The sequence below is a fragment of the Serinus canaria genome, chromosome 3 (genome assembly GCF_022539315.1).
Source record: "Serinus canaria isolate serCan28SL12 chromosome 3, serCan2020, whole genome shotgun sequence".
In the NCBI taxonomy this organism is placed as follows: domain Eukaryota; kingdom Metazoa; phylum Chordata; class Aves; order Passeriformes; family Fringillidae; genus Serinus; species Serinus canaria.
The window spans coordinates 2,351,788-2,371,578 of record NC_066316.1 but is presented as its reverse complement, the minus strand read 5'-3'; the positions used below and the strand labels follow the sequence as shown (position 1 = coordinate 2,371,578).

The following is a 19,791-nucleotide window of genomic DNA, read 5'->3' as shown; positions in this document are numbered from 1 at the left end:
TTTTATTGAGCCACCACAAAGCTGAGGGTGTTACTCACATCACTGGGACAATGGCATCAAGGCCCTGAAGGGACAAGCTGCTCTGACAAGCAAGAGTCAAGCTAGTGGAGCTGTAACCAGAGACTTTATTCCAAATGCCCTCCATTCCTTACTTCCTACTCTTTTGGTACTGGAGGAGGCCATAGTGCTTATCTTAGAATCCCTGGGGCTGGTGCAGTGGAAGGTTTGGGGGGCAGGTACCTGTCTCAGCCTTTGGGAACAGAGAACTGAGCAGGCTGACTTTCAGCACTGCTGACTTGACTTGCAGCCCAGGGTCTCGTTGGAGACTGATCAGAAGTGGAGCTGGGACATCTGTGACTTTAATAATTTGTCTTTTTTACATCTGTCTGTTGAGAAACCTTTCCATGAAGCAGTTGCCTTTTCTTTATATTCAGCTTTATATATGACATTAACCTTCATTAAACTCTGGCCCTTGTCCTAATTAATCATTCAGGCCACTGGCTGCTCTCTGTCAGCCCTTTCTTGGGCTAGGCCTTCTCCTTCCTCTGGTTCCTGCACGTACTTGCCAGAAGCAGCTTGTGGTGTCTGTTGTGTTTCCATTCAACAGGCTGTGTCTAGAGCTGTTATTTCCACTGCACAGAGCAAAAAATCAGTTCAGTTCCTTTTTTTTTTTTTTTTTAATTTTTATGGCACAAGAGACTCTTGAAGAAGTAGTCTTCTTGGCTTGTTGTTCTTATCCATCTAATTTTTTTTAAATTAAAGTGCGTATTCTTTACCTGCACACAGTGAGTAAGGTACATGGAGTATTTTTTCAGGCATTTGAAAATGTTCTGAGTCTCGCGGTGCCTGACACATTTACAATACCTAAGGCTCAGTATTTCAGATTGAAAACCTAGAGGTTGTTGTTTGGATTTTATCTGTTTTCAACAATGTTAAAGCTCACAAGTGAAAATCCTGTGCAGGTGAACGAGTATTTATCAAACTCATTGTTGTATGAGAGGTTAACCACAACATTGATTGCAAAAGCGACGTCACACTTTCCCCAGATGTCCTAAAAGCAAAATTGACAAGTCATGTAGCAACTGCCAAATGAACAAGACATTGAAACAGCAAAACTCATCACTGTTCTGGGTGAGAAATCAGGAGCTTTCAACCCTGTCATTCAGAAAGCTCAGACTAACAATGGTAGCTTGACTAAGATACAGGCCTCGTTAATAAATGGAAATTATTTTGTTGCGGGATGGCAGCAAGCTGGCTGCACAGGCACAGCAGCGGCGGGAGCAGCCTGGCTGTGGCTTACTCCGAGTTTTTTGTGGCCAGCTCCTGCCGGTAAGGCTTTGCATGCTGAGGTGGCACCTGTGACACACAGCCCCGGGCAATCTGTAAGAAAGGGCTCATGCAGCGCCTGATAAGGTGTGTATTGGCTAATTTACAAACGGCAGGTTTGCTTTGCATGTGTAGGAGGATTTGATGTGTAAACTTGTCCCAGAAGGTGTTATGTGTTTACCTTTGGCCTGAAGAATGGTGTCACTTTCTGTCATTCCTGGGTGTAATCCTTTAACTGCTCAAATCAGAGCTGCAGGAGTCATTGGGCTGGAGGGTGAGAATTAAGGTGTGAGACTTCAGATTAAGAGGAGCTATATCTGGTGGGGCTGTACTGAAACACGAGGTACCTTCTTCATCTCTCTAAGGTGGCCTTGTCACTCTCTGCAGCTCCCTGAAAGGAGTTGTGCCCCGGTGGGGGTCGGGCTCTTCTCCCAAGCAAGCAGCCATAGGACAGGAGGACACAGTCTTAAGCAGCACCAGGAGATGTTTGTATTGGGCATTAGGAAGAATTTCTTCACTGAAAAGGCGATTAGATACTGAATTTGGCTTCTGAGGGAGGTGGTGGTGGATTCACCAACCCTGGAGGTGTTCGAGGCAAGACTGCATGTGGCACTCACTGCTGGTGTCTGCTTGACAACATAACCTTCAGTCAAAGATTGGATTTTGATCTCAGAGGTCTTTTCCAACCTAATTGATTCTGATTACTGGTTGAGGATACAGTCCTCAGAGATTCCTGAAGCTCAAGGTGATGTTAAGAAGCTTAAACTCCTTGTGAGCCCTGAGGAAAAAGGGAAGTCCTGTAATAAAAACCTGGATGAATGATTGTTATCCTCTGTAGTGGACCCAGTGCACGATGACTGCCTGGTGTGTGCTGGAGTTCTGGGGAGCAGCAGAATTACTTTAGGCATACATTGCCTGCATATTTTTATGCAGTTTTCATTATAAACTAAGGTACTCTAACAGCTTGAGCTCATCTCTTCCTTAAAAGTCCTCTCCCTACAGCTCTACTGAATCAGTGAATCCTGACTGTGGCATAAAGAAGGAGTTTGCAGTTTTAGTGATTACTTCAGAGGTCACTAATCAGCTTCACTGTAATGAGAAGCTTTTATGTAGCACGGTGGAAAATGAAAACACTACTCCATCTTTTTCTTTGCCTGCCAACAAACATTTAAATTTTTCTCTGTTAAATAACACAACTCCCAAACCGTGGTATGTGTTTATAGCACTGGGATGAGTCCAAGGGAATTGGAAATGCTTGAGAGGGCTGGGAGAGAAAGTGCTCTGAGTACTAACTCTGGAAAGGAAGAGTGTGAATTAGACATTTCAGGGAGGTTTATCAATTTCTCAGGCTAAAAATACAGTGTTGTTCCACAGTTCCATGATCTTAGCACTCTGTCAGGAAGCAGGCACCTCTGCCCAAATTTGTCTTCCAGACACTTGTTCTGGCCTTGGTGCCACCACATTCCTTCCTGCTGGCAGTGTCATTTCTGTGACTGCACATGAAATTGGCTCCAGCAGAAAAACTGAGCCAGCAGAAAAAAAACCCCAATAATCTTGTTTCCTGCAGGTTACTGTTATGTATGCTCCTGTGTCTCCAAAGGAGTGCTTGGAACAGTGTAGGGATGCACAGGAGTTACCTGGATGGATGGAGACAGAGGAAACACTCTGACAAGAGAGTCTGTCAAGGGGACACTTTTTCTGGCACTAGTCCAGTGTTCATTTAACTATCATTGTTTTGTGCTTGGCACTTTCATGTAATGAGCTGTTCATCCCCTGAAGAAGTTGCATCATGAGTGAATAAGGAAGAAGTGTGGGAGCAAGGAAGTATCTTCTCTGATTTTTATTGGGGAAATTGAGGCTTAGAGAATTAAACAACTTGCCTAAGAGTAGAAAGGCTGACTTGCCAAGAGCCAAATTCCAGTTTCCTGAATCACAGCCTTGTGCCTTATCCACAAGACCTACCTTTCTCTATTAGCATTTCCTTTCCCTCCACCCTGTTTTGAGGGAGGCACAGTAGCATTGTTCTAATGTCAAACAAACTTGAAGTGTGGTACAGGAACGCTTCCAGCAGAGTGACTTGAACAACCTTTGAGTTTATCATTAATCTGGAAGCCATGAGTTTTTGAGAATGGTTTCTGCATTGGAGCCTTCCTCAGGACCAGGAACCACAAAAGCTTTAACCACCAAAAGGTCTGACAGTGTTTAAGACACCTTTGAGATTAAAAAACATACTTCTAACAGCAAAAAGTTTCTTAAGGCACAGAGGAGTGGAAATTTCTCATCTGGCAGTAGGTGAGGCTTGAGATAGAGTGGACAAGAAAACTGAATTTAACTTTGTTCCTTAAGGAGAGAAAAGAATGATTTTATTAACACTATTCTTGCTCCTAGTGATGTACCTTATTAGGAGAGCCATATGCTGAAAGTACCTTAGTGTCTGCTAAACCAGGCCAGTGACAAGGGCCTTATCTTTGATCGAAGTCAGATAGCTGGGAACAGGAAATAAAGACTTAATGGTTTGCCTGTGCTGCTCTCCTGTCACAGCCAGCTTCCTTGGGCAATGCCTGTGCTAAGCACCACTGAAGAGCCATCCTAGGCTTGACAAATACCATGTCAAACACTCAGTCCTTTGCTGTAGGAGGTTTTAGTGCTGGCTTTTTATCCCTCCACTCTAGCCTTGCTTGCCCCATGACCCTCCCTGAAAGAACGGGGAGCTTTACTCCTTGTAGCAATGTAGGTGTTAACTGTGCTGGAGCAGCAGCCAGTGAAAAGCAGGAGGGTAGGACTTGTCTTTGGACTTGATAACCGGAGAGAAATAGGATCTTAAAACACTTGCTTTAACTGGAAGACAGGAAGTGAAGCACTGGATCAGACTGGCCTAGGAATTCTGATATCTCGCCTCTGGCTATAGCCAAAGTCAGCTGACAAAAATAATAGTGAAGCACCTGGCTTTTGTTATGCAATGCTGCAGGAGGGGAATTCCGTCCTGCTTTTTGCAGAGATCTGCATAGACCCAAAGCTATGACATGTTCTTACACTTCGTGGCAGCTGCTGACTGAGGTTTCTGTGATTGCCAAAGCTGTACTGCAATCCTCTAGTTCACCTCACTCTCCTGGGATAATCCCTGTGCCAGGGATTCCAATGGCAGCAGAGCAGAGTTGCATACAGGGCAGTCAGGAATAGAGGAATATCCTCATGCTTGCACAACTTTGAGTAAGGCCTCTTCATTTCCTTAGGTTTTTGCCTTTTTTTGGGAAGGCTTCTTGGTTTCCATAGAATGTTTTATAAAAACAGCTATGCTGACCTTAGGCTACAAGCTCCTCTTGTCTCACTGTTGTGCTTTCCCCTGGCCATTGGCTTATGGCTACTGTTAGAGAAAAACATCAAGAAAACATCTCCTTTTCATGCTGTCCCTCCTCCAATCACTTTGTTCAGGGTCCTCCTGAGCCAGATCTAGTCTGTGTATTCTGATGATGGGAGCTCATAGATTTTACACAGTGCCACTCTTCACATAGTTGCTTGTTTATCACAAGTCGTTATCATTTGAAGGAAGAAAGATAAAGCTTTTGGGATGCTATAAGAAGCGCAATCCATTCGTATTTTTTCTTTAAAATAATATCAAGGAGCAGTTTGTACCAAAGACCCTGCTGTGTATGTGAGATACCACCCCAATTTCAAACGTGCAATCTTAAGGATTATCTTTGAGTAGCCTGTTCCTGCAAGCCCTATCAGGTAGAGTTCAAAAGAGCTGGGGAAAAGTAGGGAATGTTTACTATGTTTTAGTCATAACACAGTATTTGTATTGCCTGGAATACTGCCCTTAATTTCACATCAGTTTAGATTGTGCTTTCCTTCTGAAGAAATCAGTGAATACTTCTGTTTGGAGCTACTTCTTTTGTTACTTCTCCGTGGTCTGTGTTTACTCAGTGCTGTCATGGGCTGGAGAAATAGGTGGGAACAGGGATATAAACTGTATTTAGGGAAGCAGCTAAATTTATTCTTTCTGAGATGTCACAGTTTTTACTATCAGAGATTTGGAAAACCAGCGGCGAGATAAGTAAGGGAAAGTATTTAGTTTACCTTGACATCCAAACTCAAAACTCACATCTACAGCTTCAGCGATCCCATAGGAATTGCTCCCCTTTCCTTTTAAAAATCCTCTCCAGCTCACTCCTGTGATCTGCAGGGATGCCCTCAAATTGGGAGCGTTTTTCTGGCTGTTCAGCCCTGTGAATAAAGATTTGTACAAAACTTTCCCCACCAGGTGACCAGTTTAAAAACTGAAGTATCTTCTAATACGAGGTGTTGATGAGCTGATTGTTTGGATGGGGCACTTAGCAGAGGGAATTCAGGTCGTGCACTTTTCTTATTTGCTGCCTTTGTTGTAGAGCAGCACAATTTTATTTGTGGTCTCTTTGTCAGTTTGTGCTTTGTGGTCACGTGTGCTTGTGTAGGTAAAGTCTAAGTTTGATTTAAAATACTAGACCTGCTTTGTTGTACATTATCAATCATAGGGGATCCAAGAAATCCCTAAAGATGTAATCTGAATTTTTTATACTTTTAGGGCATTGCTGGTTTATATCTTTTATGTTGTTTTGTTTTGACCTTTTTTGTGGGAAAGAAAATAAGAAATTACATTCTTCTGGCAAGAAACTTACCCACAGCCATAGAATTATTTTATTAAAACATCTGAATAATGTAGTTTTTCTTCTCTTCAGTCATCTAAGGCTAATGTCACAGACATTTTGATTATCCTGTGTTCTCCCTAAGATTCTTCTACTCCAATTTCAGTTATAAGCTTGACAGGGGTGTAACAATCCTACCATGTGACAAGCCATGAATCTTCAATGAGGAAAGTTTTGCTTGTGGGGTAGAGAAAGATAGATAATTTTTGTTTATAGGTAATATGAGGATAGTTGAACCAAAACTAAGGTCATAAAGAAAAGTCTTGTTGAGATGGACTACAGAGCAGGAAGAATAATAAGCATTTGGCAGCCTCTCTGCTTAGTTACAAGGATTGGTGTATGAATTTGCAGATTATAGCACAGCATTTTCAGCTGTGCTTCGTTTCTGTACGTCCCAATAACCTTAGCTTTAGAAATAGGATAGCAGGGAAAAAAAGCAAAAACCAATCAGTTTTGTACCTCACTTGAGTGTTCTTTCAGGCTTTTCTTGTTGTTTTATGAATCTTTCTTTTCCAGGGATACTCATTGATTTAACTGCATTTTCACACAGGACAGTTTATTCCACTCCCAGATTAAAGATTTAAGAAAAAAATTTCAGTTTTATTGTTAACTAAGCAGTCTTACACCACAGCTAGGTGTGGCCTTCCTGTTCCTTTGTGTTCCTCTTTTTTTCAGGTGGTTTTTAATTTGCCCCAAATTTGTTTGCTTGTTACTGACCTCTCCTCCTGATCCAAACACGGGGCTGTTCCCAGTGTGCAGCTCCTTGGCTTCACCCCGCTGTGTCGGGGCCAAGCTGTGAGATGCAGGATGTGGGATGCTCCAAAGGTTTGGTAGGTTTAGAGTTGATCATTGTGACTGAATGGGCTTGTTGGTGATTATTTCTTACTTTAGCTGCAATCTTGGTCTATCCCTAGTACGTACAGCTTAGTTATTGAATCAGAGTGGGCTGGAAGGGGCATTCAAAGCCTGTCTTGTTCCAACCCTCTGCTTTGGGCAGGAACATTTTCCCCTAGACCAGGCTGCTCCAAGCTCTATGCAGCCTGGCCCGGAACACTTCCAAGGATGGGGCAGCTTCTCTGGCTAGGCTTGTTCCACTGCCTCACCACCCTCACAGTGAAGAATTCCTTATCAGTATCTAATGTAACCCTGCCCTCTGCCAGTTTAAAGCCATTCCTCCTTGCCCTGTCGCTACAGGCCTTGGTAAAAGTCTGTCCTTGTGCGCCTTGACAACCCCTTGAGGGTCTTGGTTAGGCGCTGGAAGGCTGCAGTAGTCTTGCCTGGAGCTTTCCCTCCCCTGGGCTGACCACCAGGCTCCATGCAACCGAGAAAAAGATGGATAAGGAGAGCGCTTGGTCTCTCGAGGCTCGGGGAGCGGGGGAGTCGGGGCGATGCCCTCGGAATGAAACAGGCTCTCGCTGTACCCGCCCTGCTCTGGAATCAGAGTTGCTGAACTTTTTCCTTCGTACTTTTGGCTACCGGGCAGGGCAGGACCGGAGCACAGACTTGTGCCTGCTGTCCCCGCTTGGCTCCATCCCGGAGCGGTTCTGCCGGTGCCGCCGGGATCGATCCGCGGTGCCGGCGGGGCGGGGCGGGGGGCGGCCCCGCACCGCCCCGCAGCTCAGCGCGCACGTCCGCCCGCCCGCCCCACGGGAAATTCCCCCTGAAAAGGGCGGCCCGGCAGCCGCGGCCGTCCGTGTGTCCCTGCGAGCTGTGCGGGCCCGGGCCGGAGCCCCGCGGCGAGAGGCCGGAGCGGAGCTGTCAGCATGGCCGGTGAGCAGCGGCGGGGCTGGGCGGGGGGCGCGGGCGGCGGCCCCGGGGCTCCGAGCGCTCCCCGCCCTCCCTCGCTGGTCGCGTCGGGTGTTTTTACTCTGCGAGGCCGAACCGGCGTTTCGGATGAGGTCTTGCGAGGCTGTTCCATTTCAAATGGATCTCTTAGCTCTTAAAATTGTGGGGTTGGGAGCGTTTAGGTGTTAAATAAGCTCGCGGGTCCCAGGCTGGGATGGAGGCAACAGGCTGGAGGTTGGGTCGTTCTCCTGGGGATCCCGTTCACATCGGAACTCGGCTGTGAGAATGCAAATGAATGAGAAATAGCGATGGCACAAATGCAAAGTAATGCAGATAAGGGATCGTGCTCTGAGTAATTACAACAAAATGCACAATTAAGTTTCTAGAGGCTAAATTAAACCGAGTTTGTCATCGTTTCGGGAGGCGTCTCTCTGGTATCTTTCTTAGGGTTAAGAAAAAAAACCTAAATTTAAAACTTGGCTATACTAATTAGAATAGTATTTCTAGGCAAAGCTGCTTTGCAGAACACGAGTGTGTGTTCTGTTTCCACTTAGCAAGGTATGAACTTTCACTCCTGATAAATATATGGGTGTTCTAACTATCAACGCGGAGAGAAAGCAGCTGGGCTTGTCCTTTAAATGTTATGATGTATTTTAAAGTCGCAACAATGAAGCAGGAGAGAGTAGTTTCGGGTTGGTTTTTTCTTTCTTCGTGTCTTTATGTATTTTCAGTGTAATTAGGAACCAGATAAGGAATTTTTTCAGCGGGGGAAGTTTATAACTTCCTGGTACTAGCTAGCTTTTGTCGTTTTTTTTTTTTTTCTTTTAGTTGCCGTTTTGTAATATAACACGATAGTAAAGAGGAAGTTCGTGAGCGTTGTTCGGTCTCTGTTAGAATTTGTGCCGTTTATGGAGCCGTAGGTAGATTACTGCTTTTTCAAATCAAATCGTGTTATGTTTCCAGTCGCTTTTGCTTAAATTGGGTGGGGTGCGCTGTGACAAAGCTTTCGCCATCCTCCCGCTTTGCCTGCGGTGTGGCAGAAGGTTACAAGTGGATAGATTCTTGCTTTTTAGAAATGCCAGACTTCAGCCACCAGGGATTTGTTCAGAGCTGTGACATCAGAGCTCAAGAGCGATGCTTCTCCCATCTGTGTCTCCCTGCAGTCACCTCGGGCTGGAGGGTTTCGGGTGATACTTTCACATCTTCCACAAAGACCCACAGCTGCTCTGCTTTCAGACACAGGTGTTGATGGAGTCTGTTCACCGGGCAAGGAAGGAGACAGAGCCCTTGATCGGGTTGTCACTTTGCTTGGTGGCAGTGTGTCACACTTCTCCCTCGTGGCACAGGCTGTTTTAAACTTCAAACTCTCAGGTTTCTTGTCATGGAGAGGTCTGATGGAAGTCTGTTCCGAGTTTTAGGGATTGTCCTTTTGTTCCTCAAAATGTGAGAATAAAACACCCTTCAGTTCTTGAATGTGCATAACTGGCTGAACTCTCACAGCTGTCACTGCTCCTACCTCTTTTCCTTGCTGAACTCTCAGAGCTGTCATTGCTTTTGCCTCTTTTCCTTGCAAATATAACTGGGACACTTGATCTCCTATATTCTCTTTAAAATTATTCAGTGTTGTATTCGGGCAGGAGGGGGAGAAAGCAATTCAATAACAAAAAGAATGACAGGCAGGTTATAATGTGCAGCACAGTGTTTCTATTGCTAGCATGTGTATAGGCAATTAGAATTAATTACAAAGACAAATTAAACTCTTAAGAACTTAGATGAAGGATTAGCTAGATTTTTTTCTTTTCTTCCATTTCAAATGCTTTATGGAGTGTTTGTGGGCAGGCAGGTAATAAGTAGGAATAGCTGTGTGTTTCTCCTCTAGAATTAGTGAGAGTTTGGGTTTTGGCATATCTCACATTTGTTTGACACACAAGGTGAGACCTGAGGAGGGCAGGTCTGTAGTGACTGTGTGGGAGCTAACAGCCCTCTGTGTGTGAGAGCAGATTGTGACATAGTTAAGTTGTGCCACTTGACAAGCACGTTGCTGATTTACAGAAAGAGGGAACACGGGCTGCAGAGTGCTGGTAATACCTCTCACTCTCACAAACACTTCTGTGTGTTTCCTCTCTACACAAAACATGATGACACTGATAATCACAGCAGAGATGATAACGTGATTCTTGAATAAAGAGAGAGGCAGCCAAGACAAAATGAAGTTTAATGTTTAATCTCTGGAGGCTGCTGCGTCACCGAGCTTTACTTTCCCACAAACACACCTGCTGCTGAGCGGTGGGTTTACCTTCAATGACATTTGTTTCAACCACAGCCCTGTAAAGATCACTGAGCCCAGAGCCTTAAAATAAAGGGCTCTAGAGAGGTGAGAAAAAGCCCTCTCAAGCAGAGTGTTGCTAGAACGTGAAGGGAAATTGTTGGTTAAAGCAGCAAGAGTTAAAGACCTCAAGTGACTGTGCTCTTGTAGTGAGCTGCGAGGCTCTGGCTGGTTCTGACAAATACACAATGTCTGTGGGTGTCCTGCATGTCTGCTTAGCAGCTCTGTAAGCATGAGAATCTCCCAGATTGGTGCTAGAGTAGTAGGCACTTTGCTGTAATGTGGTCGTTTTAACTTGTAATACAGATTTTTAATTTAGTATATGGATACGTGTCTGTATTTGTGCTGATCAATGCAATAGCACTGAAGTAAGTTAAAGTGTGAAAGTTCAAGTAGCCATACACAGATGCACAAGCATGGTTTTGTAAAAAGCCCAGACTTCTGCTCTCTCTGAAACCAGCTTTACGTCATTTCTAGGCTTTTTTGTTATCAATGCCTGCCTTCCCCTTCCCTTTTGCTTGTTTTCCAGAAAGAGAAAATATGCAAGGCTCATCTAAAGGAGAGTTAGGTAAAGAGCTGGGAGTATCTAGAAAAGGGACCATCCCCCTGAGGAGCTGCACCTAGACTAGTGGCTAATGTGTATTTAATGTGACAGCTCATGGCTGGTGATCAGAAAGTTATTTAAAATCTTCCTGATGGGAGGCAATCCGTTTAGAAATTGCATTTTGACTGACTATTAGAAAGGTCTATAAAGAGTCCTGAACCACAGTTCCCAAGGTTCTGACCCCAAACACAGTCCCAAGTGGAAGTGCATTGTGCTTGTGAAGGTTTCGCAGAGGCTCCAGTTGTTGAGGACCCTCCCAGCATAAGAGCTGCTCTCACATGGTGGAGGATGCAGTTCCACCCCTGCTTGTAGGTGTGTGACAGATAAATGTGCATTCAGGTCAGACTGAGGTGATGTCTCACATCTCGTTCTTTCCATCCATCCCTTCTCTGCTGCTCTGGATTACTTTATCTCTTAGGTTATAATATTTTCCTGCTCTGGGTATGAAATGCTGCAGCACTGGAAATCTTTTGTGATCAACAAATCCCAGGCATAAAGTTCAAGCTTTGTGTAGGAAGAGGTGCCTAAATCATTGTAGGTGCAGCAGAAGAGAAGCCTTTATTATGGAGTTAGGGTTGGAATCCACCTCTTTGCCAAAACCTGTGTGCTGTGGATTCACAGGCAGCACAGACCTTGGGCAAAAGGAAGTAGGGGCTCTTTTACCCTTTCAGCACTTTCAATATATTTAATAACTGTTTTGCTTATTATGTTGAAGTCCAAGCACTTTTTTTTTCAGTGCTGGTGCCACAGGATATTGTCTGTCCTGTTTGTTTGTGATGCTCAGCCTTGCTTGAGGAGGATGCTATTATATGAAGATGACAGAGAGCTCAGTAGACATTTCCATAAGCTACGTTCTTCTGATTGTGTAGCACTGTGATGATTCAGCTTCAACAATATTTACTTAGCCTCTTTTGTTTGTTTTTCACATGCCATCCCACTGTTGTCACTGTTTGATTGGCTGTCCTGTTTGATGTTCTCGGTGAGATATATGAAATAACTTGTTGCTGTCTGGCAATAAAACATCACTTGAAAAGTACTTAGGCTCTTGCTAAGTTAATGTCTTTCTAACCCCCCCCCCCCCATTTAGGAGTTCTGCTGTCTCTTATTCTCAGCTATCACTCTGTGTTTCCTGAAAACCCTCCTTCTGACAACTGCCCAATAGCTTTTCTGAGGTGGCATTGTCTGGGGAGATACTGCAACTAGAAACCAGCCCCATGGGAGATGGGCAGCTCAAAATGTAGAATTCAATACAAGCAATCAGGTATTTTTTGAGCTCACAGTGATAGTGAGCTTCCACCCAGTAGGAGCGTGGGGTTTTTTTGCATAATTTGAATAGTTTCTGCTGCACTGTGATAGAAGCCAAATCAATGAATTCTGAGCAAACATCTTCCCTTTCAGAGAATGCTTAAGAGAACACAGCAGTTGACAGTACCAGTGCTTAGAGAGGACAGCCATTCTTAAAACTGTATTATTCCTAAAAATGTTGGATAATGATTTGAGAAATCCCAAATAATGACTTGGGTTTTGTTGTATAAAACCTTCTTTCATCAGACACGTGTTCTATGATGGTTAAAAGAAGCTAAGTTCTAGATGAGATGGAGGGAAGGGTGTCTATTTTTGCTAATTACTTCCATGGCGTCGACACTGTGGCTGTTTCATCCAAATCTGTTCTCTGCCCTTGTACCCCACCTTCAACATGTGCATGTACCTAAAAATAAAAGAGTGGATTTCCTGATGGGGTAGACCAAGTGGAAAGATGGTAATGTAAATCAAAAGTCTAGAAATTCTAATTCTTGCATCTTCTGCTGCTTTTTAAGCTCTACTGTGTTCTAACGTTGAAAATATTTTATTTTGAAGGTGGCCCTGAGCCCTACATTGAAATATTTGAGCAACCCAGGCAAAGGGGCATGCGTTTCAGATACAAATGTGAGGGAAGATCAGCAGGCAGCATTCCAGGAGAACACAGTACTGAGAACAACAAGACCTTCCCTTCCATCCAGGTAAATCCTGCTTTTATCCGGGAATTACCAGCGCCTGCATTGCCGTGGTGCTCGTAGCTATGTGTTGGACTCTGCACTGTAAATACAATGCTTTTCATCTCACCTTCTGGGATTCTTTCCTTGGCATGCAAATGAAGCTGCAGCAGAGTGGGAAAAGAGTTACTTGCTCCTGGTCACGAAAAGATTTGGTTTCCAGAAGGAGGAGAAGGTGCTGAGGTGGTTTACAAAGTGCTGCTAGAGGGGCCGCAGTGAAGACTCCAGGGCTGGGAGCCAGTCATTAGCAGCTTTCTCTGTGTGCACGTTTGCTCTGCTTTCTTACTTAGTTGACGTGGGTTTGGTTTTAAGGTTTGGACTGCAGCACGAATTTTGGGAGAGAGTTGAAGGAATTTGCCTACAAAATGTGGAAAGGCTTTGAAACGTTGCTGGGCACAAGATGAAAGAAGGCGCTTTGTACAAGCGAATAGTCACCCGTGCTGGGGAGAAGGGGCTCTGCAAAAGACACCAGCCTGAAGTGTGTGAAGGCAGAACTTCAAAATGAGCTCAGAAGGGGGAACTGTGTCCTCAGAGCATCTGCAGGCATGATGAGTGGGGTGGTTGCACCATGGATGGGTTGGGAAATCCAGAATGGAGGGATTCAGAGGAGCTCTGAGAGCTGTGATCAAAGCAGGGACAAAGACAGAGGCAGCAGAGCTGGAATGGAACCACTTGGGCAGTAGCTTTCATAGGCTGGACAAAGGAGAGACCCTAAACAGGTAGGGTAAGAGAAGGTCATTGCTGATCCCCTTTCTGATGTGTAAGTTGCCAGTGTTTCCTTGATCTCTTTCAGTTTGGCAGAGCTGAGATTAGAGGAGAAAGCTCAAATTTAAATGGGAAGTTAAGAGCACTTGCCATCTTCCTGCCCAGGAACAGAGGCTGTGTTTGCAGAGTGTGCCAGCATAAAAAAAACAATGGGTAGCCCAAATTTGGAGTCTCTGGAATCACAGCAGGAAATTAACAGATAGAGAGGTTGAGAAATGTGAGATATATGAGGTGGTTTATGCTGAGGCAAAAAAGCTCTTTAAGAGGGAGGGTTTGAGAAGGAGAGTGTTGGCAGTCAGGTGTTGAGCAGCAGAGTGAGTCTCTATTGCATAAAAGCAACTGTGGAAGCTGGTCCAGCCCTGGAGCCAGAATTAGTAAGGGAAGAAGCAAAGGGTTCCCTTTGACTATCACAGTGCCAGATTTGGTTAGGGAATGCAGGAAATGGAGATGGTGCCAGACTCATTTTTTCAGCACTCTGCCAATTGAACAAGGAACTGTGTGGGCTGTTGGCAAGAGCAGAGGCTTGCACAGACTCTCAGCCCAGGTCTGTGTCAGGGCACAAGCTGAATGGGCTGAATGAAGCCTTGATTCTTCTTTTCTTGGGCTGGGCTGCCTGAAGGCCAGGCAGAACCCACAGGGGAGGTGGGACATGGGTCTGTGACCATGCAAGCCTGGCCAAGTTTGTTCTTTTGAAAGGTGACTATTGATGACAGAGCTGATTGTACTGATAGCAGGTGATTTCTAGGTGAATTCCTGCCTCCCTGGAGCCCGTGGGAGGCTTTAGTGCTGATTAGGTTCCAGGGGAGTCCCCTCAAGAGAGGGGCCAGGAAGAGATTAAATTTCATGGTGTGGTTATGAAGATGAGCATCAAGGGGGAACTGGAGAACCAAAAGCAGCTAGATCAGGCTTCACATTCATGGGGCTGGGTGTAAAATGAGGGAGAAATGATGTAATGGTTGAAGAAAGTGAAGGAGCAGTGGAAGTATCATTTTAAGGGTAAAAAGTTACAGTGGCTTGTGTGAGCACTGAATGGAGCCAAATTGGATACAAGCAGATGATGACAGGTAAAAGAGCACAGTTCAAGTTAAAGATTTGGAGTGTTGAGTAAAAAGGATACATGGTGGATCTTTGGAGTCTCAGGAGGAGGAAAGGAGGGGAAGGAGAGGGACTGTTACTTATAGGGCAGGGGAAGTGGGGGAGGAAAGCTCACCTCTGCACAAATATGTGCCTGAGTAAGTCTTGTATTTGCTTTCAAGCTTTTATGTGTCAAACAATTTAGGCCAAACTATTTTTCCTCCTTTTTTTTTTTCCTTTTACACTCCCCCACACTCGGTGACTTCACTGGTAGCCATCAGCTTGAGGTTGCTTTCATGCATCTGAGAAAGGAGCATTGAACTGGCTGATGACTGCTGTGAGAGCTCTGGTAGGAGCTTGAGTGTAAGATTGAGTACTCATCTGAGAATTAGTTGGGAAAAACCCAACAACTTCAGAGGGGGTTGTGTCATGTCATGCTGTATCTGCTGAGATCCTCTTTCACTACTTAGTGTTCCATGCACAGGTAGTATCCTCATCCCTGAGGCTTTATGAGTTTTTTTCCTAAAATCTTTGGGGGTAGACTTGTTCTTCAGGCAACATTTCTTTGTGGTCCCCTGTGTAGCTCTGGAGTTTCTTCCACAGAGCATTTCAGGATAAAACTGATTTTCTGTAACAGGTGAGGGCCGATACCTAAAACCTTGAAAATATCCCACATTATTTTGTAGATTCTGAACTATTTTGGAAAAATCAAAATAAGAACTACGTTGGTAACGAAGAATGAGCCCTACAAGCCCCACCCCCACGATCTGGTTGGAAAAGACTGCAGAGATGGCTACTACGAAGCTGAGTTCGGGCCAGAACGCCGAGTCCTGTCGTGAGTAATGGTGTTGCTTGGGAGTCTGATTAATTGTGCAAGTGATTTGCTAATCTTGTGTTTTAAAACTCATATTAATGATTAAAAGAGCAATTACAGTGCTGTCTTTGGTGTAGTTTACTAATCCATCCTGGGGAACTTCCTTTGGAAGTATTTCCTTCTCTTTTTGATACTACACATGTGTTTTTTCTTCACTGTCACCCTTTTCTTTCCTTCAACCATTCTCCCAATGTCTGTCTTCTTTTCCTTTCTCCCACTTACTTTTTTTAGCCTTGTTCATTAATACATCCTAATCTTGAGCATGACTCTTTCCTACATGTAAAAATGATGAGTAATAGAAAGGGTAACAGCATTAGAATTTGTACTTTGTGGTGATGAAGGAAGTTCACATCTTCCATGGAAATTATATTTGGGCTTTCTGGAGAAAGTTTGTAGTGGCTGAGTATCATGTAATCTAGAAGACAGTGATTATGACACATCTAGAAATGTTAGTAGCTGTCACTGTTGTTGCTTGTTGTTTGGGTTGGGGTTTTTTGACTGAAGATACAGATTGTGCTCAGGCCCAGCTCTGAAGAGTAAGTGTGCCGGGGAAGGATCTGCAGAGAGGCAAACTCAGGATGTGTACAAGACATTTCTCAGTGCTGTTAAGAATATTGAAATACAGTTGTATTCAATGGTGTTTCCTCTAAGTTTACCAAGTTGCATGTAATAAAGTAAAAGGAGAATAAGCTGCAGCAAACATGGAGTGATTATTGCTGGAGAGGGGAATTTAGAACTGGCAAGCTGTTTGTGGTTCACAGTTTGCAATGTAGGAAATATGGAAGTAGGCTATTGCTTTAGGGGAAGCATAACTGAGCTGGGAAGAAAATCAGGTGAATATTTCAGTGTATAAGTAGCTCTTACACACAGCTCTCAGGCCAATGGGATTCTGTTGGTGAAATCACTCCATGTTTACGTGGGTTTAGTCAGTAGGACACTATTAAAGGAGAGAGCTGAACACACATCTGTTTTGAAGGTGGTGAATTATTTCACTGATGGTGAAATAAACAGTGGAGATGCTTCTTCAGCATCCAGCCCAGGCTCAAGGGATCAGGGATGGGATCAGCATCCATCCAGCCCAGGCTCAAGGGATCAGGGATGTGCTGCAGCATGTTCTGGTGGCACAGGGCATGCTGCCTTGCAAACATCCTAAACTCCAACAGGACCCTGCACCTTCCTCTTACCATCCATTCACCAGCTTCCCCTTGGTCTTCTCAGATCAAGCTTCCCCAGCAAAGGTCAAAGGAAGTCTGCTGTTCTGGCCCATCCCACTTCCTCCCCTCAGCTGTGTTCCTGCTGATCCAAAGCAGAAAAGCCTGATTGCTTAACACCTTCTCTGGCCCTGTGTTCCCATCCCTGAGTGCAGGCAGACCCTGAGGATTGCTTCTCCTCTTGGCATTTGGTTGCACAAGGTTCAGTGTGGAGGCCCAGGCGAGCCTGTTAGAGAGGCCATTGCAGGATGTCGTGCCAAGAAGCACTGGGATGCTCTGCAAATATTTATTTGCAGATTGTGATTTCATCTCCATTATATGTTTGCATCCAATCCTGTCCTTTGCCATAGTGCCATGCCTCTGTTTCACTTCAAATACTGGTGCTTGTTTGCTCCATCCATGAATTCTTCTCAATATTTTTAGGATATGAGCCTCTCAGTTACCTACAGAATAGTAAGTGGGCTGCTTTCATTTTATTGATAATGTGAAACTGTGAGCTTTGTGTTTGACATTGGAGGTCCTGATGGGAGGAGGCTCGACACATTCCCTTTGAAATGTTTCCAGCATCGGTACACTCATTTTTTTTTTAACAAATCATTGGTTGCTTTAAGATGAAAGAACAGTATGATCCATAATTGGATCTGGATGTTTAAAGTCATTTTCCTTTTTGTGGCTGGTGACTCAACCTTCACATTCTTCTCTTCGTGTTCGTGTTGGAGAAAAGCCTCATCCAGTATTAGTGAGCAGAGATGTCCTCTGTCAATAGTGTTTCTGGCTCTTTACTCTTGCTGAGCATCCCAAATTGAGCAAAAAATCCTTTTTTTTTCCCTCAGTAGAAGTGGAATTATTAATCACAGATTTTGGGCTGCTCTGGGGTAATTACTCTGCTTTCTGCTGTTCAAAGTTCCCCATGTTTTAAAGTTCCCAAGCATTTTGTTCTGCCTGTGGTATAATGATCTTTGTACTGCTGCCCAAACTTGATCAGAGCCCTCCCTGGCCGAGACATCAAGGCAAGGGTATGAAAGTCAGAGCTTGTGGGGCTGCCTGTGTACTCAGATTTTTTACTTCCTAGTTTCTTCTCTCTGCAAGGATAATATCATAGTTTTTTTAGCTGTTTTTATTTTTTTTTTTCTCTCTCTCTTCCTACTTCTCCCTCTCTCTTCTCGTTATCTCACTTTCTTCCTGTCAGCGCTCATCGATGTGAAACCCCAGAGCCCTGCTGGGGCTCTCAGCAGTTCCTTCTCTGCCCCAGCTCTGCCTAGGCATGGCTAAACACACTTTCACTCTGGCAGCACAGCCTTGGAAACATTGATAATCTCAGAATTTCTGGCTGCTGAAAAGCCTCCTGTCCATGAGAGGCTTCCTTTGGTATAATGAGGAACTGCCCCTGTTTGTGGACTTTGAGGTGTTCTTCAAACAATCTGTGGAGCACAGTGGGTGTTCTGAGAGGGGGGGAATAATGTGTGCTGGGATCCAGCCCTAAAGAAAGTACTTCCTCCAGGAGCAGGTGGAAATGGGATTGCTCATCAAGCTACAGTCCCAGGCTGAGTGTCAGTAGCCAGGAAAGGAAGGCCAAGTGCATGGTGAAGAGATGCTGCTGTGTTTTATTTTCCCCTAGGTCATGCCATATTCAGTTTGCAAAGGAAGCCTGTGCCTTCCTCTGGAAGTGGAGCCTGATGGCAGAGGGTTTGGGAACCTCTGGACACAGAGTGTTGGGCCCAGACAGGGGAGTTTAGGGAAATTAAACTTAATATCATGCTAGGATAGGCTTGGTTAGAAGTGTACAAGCATTCTTGGCAGGAACAAGGACTATCTTGAGGTGCAGTAAGATGCTCTTTGCTCAAGCAAAGAAGGTTTGTGGAGTTTCAAAGGAAGGGAAATGGCTGGGACTTCTGGAGAAAGATGCCTGGCACAACCCATCTTCAGAGCTTATTATAACATCATGAAACACAGATTATTTCTCTTTTTTTTTCTTTTTTTTTTTTTTTTTTAACTTCCTGCTTTACATCCACTCAGCTTTGATGATGTCATGGTTTTTCCATGTGGGAAAGAGTCAGCCTGCCTGGGACTCCCCCCACCTCCTGCATCATGGTGACCTGCTCTTTTATGCAAATCAGGAGGAGCTGAGCTCTTCAGAACTTTTCCATAACTATGTGAGATTTAAAAACTTGTTTTGACCTGTTAAAAAAAACCCCTTTAAAATAGTGTTTAAGATTTACATTCCCTGATAAAAGCAGGAGAGCAAATCCTTTAACTAATGCAAATTACCAGGTTTATTGATTACAAAAATGATTGTCATTATAAATCACCCAAGACTGGGTATCTAACTTTTTAATCCCTGTAGGTTTACTGCAGAGTAATAAATTTCAGTATAGAAATATATCTTTTTAAGAATGTAAATGATTTAGAATTTTATTTTAGGGTCTTTTTGCTTCTGTGTGTGCCCTTACTTTAGGAAAAGCAGCATCTCTGCTCTTCAGGTCTTGTACACCCTTCTCAAAAGAAGCTTTTTTTTCATTTCTTACACTGGATGTTATCACACTAATCAACAAGAAAATTTTATTTAATCTACACTGAAGATGTTATTAGTTGCTGAAATCTTGCCACATATGCTTCAGTTTTCAGAACCTGGGCATTCAGTGTGTGAAGAAGAAAGACTTGAAGGAATCCATTTCTTTACGAATCTCAAAGAAAATTAACCCTTTCAATGGTGAGTGGAAATCAGCTGGTTCTCTTGGCAGGGTTGATGGGGTTTTGTTTGTCCTGTCCTGCCTTTGCTTTTGGGTTGGAGCTTTTTCTTCTCCAAAAAAATCTCTTTCTGAGAAGCAGTCTTCCCCTTCTGTGTCCCTCCCAGTCTTTCTTCCCAGTCATCACATGATGACTCTATTTGGATAGTTGCCCTTTTTCTTTTTATATTGAGTTTTTGTAATTCCCAGCAGCAGTCTGAGTTGCTGCTTGGACAGAAGGAGTGGGATAGCAGCAGAAACCTTTCCTGGAAACTTCTACAAATATCTTGGGAGTTGGATTTCCCCAGTTTTGGCAGTGATGAGAGTAAAAGACTGAATTAGCATAACTCTGAAACAACTTAAGCCAGTTCAAATCTCACTTTCC

At 44.2% G+C, this 19,791-nt stretch overlaps 1 protein-coding gene across 2 annotated transcripts in view; it reads left to right on the top strand.

The window, feature by feature from the left end:
- Positions 1–7,681: 7,681 nt before the first annotated feature.
- The window catches only part of REL (REL proto-oncogene, NF-kB subunit), a 28,481-nt gene continuing 16,371 nt past the window's right edge, over positions 7,682–19,791 (top strand). Inside the window, exons 1-4 of one of the 2 annotated variants that reach the window (XM_050971949.1) lie at positions 7,682–7,778; positions 12,581–12,723; positions 15,282–15,430; positions 19,299–19,390. In XM_050971949.1, the coding sequence (XP_050827906.1) occupies positions 7,772–7,778; positions 12,581–12,723; positions 15,282–15,430; positions 19,299–19,390 (391 nt within the window). In that variant the 5' untranslated portion in view covers positions 7,682–7,771. Of the gene's footprint in view, positions 7,779–12,580; positions 12,724–15,281; positions 15,431–19,298; positions 19,391–19,791 lie in introns of those variants that run through there. The other variant, XM_050971950.1, reaches the window with a different exon arrangement.